The following is a 1,935-nucleotide window of genomic DNA, read 5'->3' as shown; positions in this document are numbered from 1 at the left end:
TATTACACCCAGTACAATAATCTTAATTATGACATCATTATTCTTTTACATATCTATGTCATGAACTAAAATATAAAATAAAATAGTTCAGAAAATCTTAATTCCGGTTTTATGTGAGATAATTCAGTTTGGGAAAATACTACCCATTTCCTTCCATATTTAGTGACAGGTTCATAGTACTTTCCCATTACATGTATCTCCAAAATAATTTTGAACCCCTGATAAAAGCTTCATAAGAAAACATAAATACAGATCTCACCTTTGGGACACCAGGAATGCTGACGAAAGCTTTCTTGGAGTATCACTTCAACAAATTTTTAATGTTGACCTGTACCGAAGGCTTAGCAAGATCTCAGCATCTTAAGTTGTATGAGAGATCTTTAAGAAGTTCATGCACAGTGTTTGCTAAAAAAAACTATACGTAGATGTCATGTTTTTTGCACCTAAATAAACTCATATTAACTTGTTGAGGGAGTGGCCTTGCGTCCGCCTTTCTCTTCTCCTTGCGTTGACGCCGCCCCTCTCTCGTCAGCCTCCGGCCCGCCGGCTCCTCAAAGCCGAACACCATGCCTTCAATAAAGTTGCAGAGTTCTGATGGAGAGATTTTTGAAGTTGATGTAGAAATTGCCAAACAGTCTGTGACTATCAAGACCATGTTGGAAGATTTGGGGATGGATGATGAAGGAGATGATGACCCGGTTCCTCTACCAAATGTTAATGCAGCAATATTAAAAAAGGTCATTCAGTGGTGCACTCACCACAAGGATGATCCTCCTCCTCCTGAAGACGATGAGAACAAGGAAAAGCGAACGGATGATGTCCCTGTTTGGGACCAGGAATTTCTGAAAGTTGACCAAGGAACACTTTTTGAGCTTATTCTGGCTGCAAACTACTTAGACATCAAAGGTTTGCTGGACGTTACGTGCAAGACTGTTGCCAATATGATCAAGGGGAAGACTCCTGAGGAGATTCGCAAGACCTTCAACATTAAGAATGACTTTACTGAAGAAGAAGAAGCCCAGGTACGCAAAGAGAACCAGTGGTGTGAAGAGAAGTGAAACGTTGTGCCTGACACTGTAACACTGTAAGGATTGTTCCAAATACTAGTTGCACTGCTCTGTTTATAATTGTTAATATTAGGCAAACGTAGACAAATGCAGCAGCAAATCATTTGTTTTAGCAGAATATTGTCCTCACTGCATGTGTAGTTTGAGTACAGATTCCAAACCCGAGTTTCTTCTAGTATGATTGAAAGTTCCTGTTTACTTTGCTCTGAATAAAACTGAACTGTGGGTTCTCGATAGAAAGTGGCATTTGGGGCTTCCTCTCTTCTTGCAGAATGATTGCTGCCTGGTTTATTGTCCAGTTAAATTGAGTGATCTTTTAAAAGTTGGCATTGTAAATAAAACAACTTCCAAAAAGTTTTCTGAAAAAAAAAACTTGTTGCAACATACCTGAAAAAGAACTAGTTTGAAGGACTAAGAAGGATAGGATTTCTTTTCAGTTTGAAAAAAGCCCTACTAGAGCAGGAATTCTTCTAAAATTGAAGCAAGAATAAACATCAAGGAGCAGGCATTTAGATAGTGGATAAAATGCCACTTGGGACACCCATATCCTCTGCTGGAGTGCCTGCGTTGGAGTCTTGACTCCACTCCCAGTTCTAGTTTCCTAATAACACACATGTTGAGAGGCAGCAGCTAATGCCTCAAGTGTTTGTTTCCCTGCCACCTATGTGGAAGACCCAGAGTATGTTTCTGGCCCCTGACTTTTGCCTGATCCAGCATTGGATGTTGTAGGAATTTGGAGATTTTACCAGTTGGTGGGGACATTTTCTATGTTTCTGTCTAAGTAAAATAAAAAAATACATTTTTTAAAATGACAAATTTATGGTGAAGTTTTGGTGAAATATTGATGAGATAATCAGTACTTTATGAA

At 39.0% G+C, this 1,935-nt stretch overlaps 1 protein-coding gene across 1 annotated transcript; it reads left to right on the top strand.

The window, feature by feature from the left end:
• Positions 1-477: 477 nt before the first annotated feature.
• Positions 478-1,307, top strand: LOC133749885 (S-phase kinase-associated protein 1-like). The gene has a single exon (XM_062179256.1). It carries the CDS (start codon positions 567-569, stop codon positions 1,056-1,058), a length of 492 nt encoding a protein of 163 aa, XP_062035240.1. The 5' UTR covers positions 478-566; the 3' UTR covers positions 1,059-1,307.
• The last annotated feature ends 628 nt before the right edge of the window (positions 1,308-1,935 follow it).

Source organism: Lepus europaeus, chromosome 2 (assembly GCF_033115175.1).
Source record: "Lepus europaeus isolate LE1 chromosome 2, mLepTim1.pri, whole genome shotgun sequence".
Classification (NCBI taxonomy): Eukaryota; Metazoa; Chordata; class Mammalia; order Lagomorpha; family Leporidae; genus Lepus; species Lepus europaeus.
Note: the sequence above shows the minus strand (reverse complement) of the source record. Positions and strands in the feature narration are given on the sequence as shown.

Coding starts and splice junctions, on each gene's coding strand:
- LOC133749885 (XM_062179256.1), top strand. CDS start 567: ATGCCTTCAATAAAGTTGCAGAGTTCTGATGGAGAGATTTTTGAAGTT.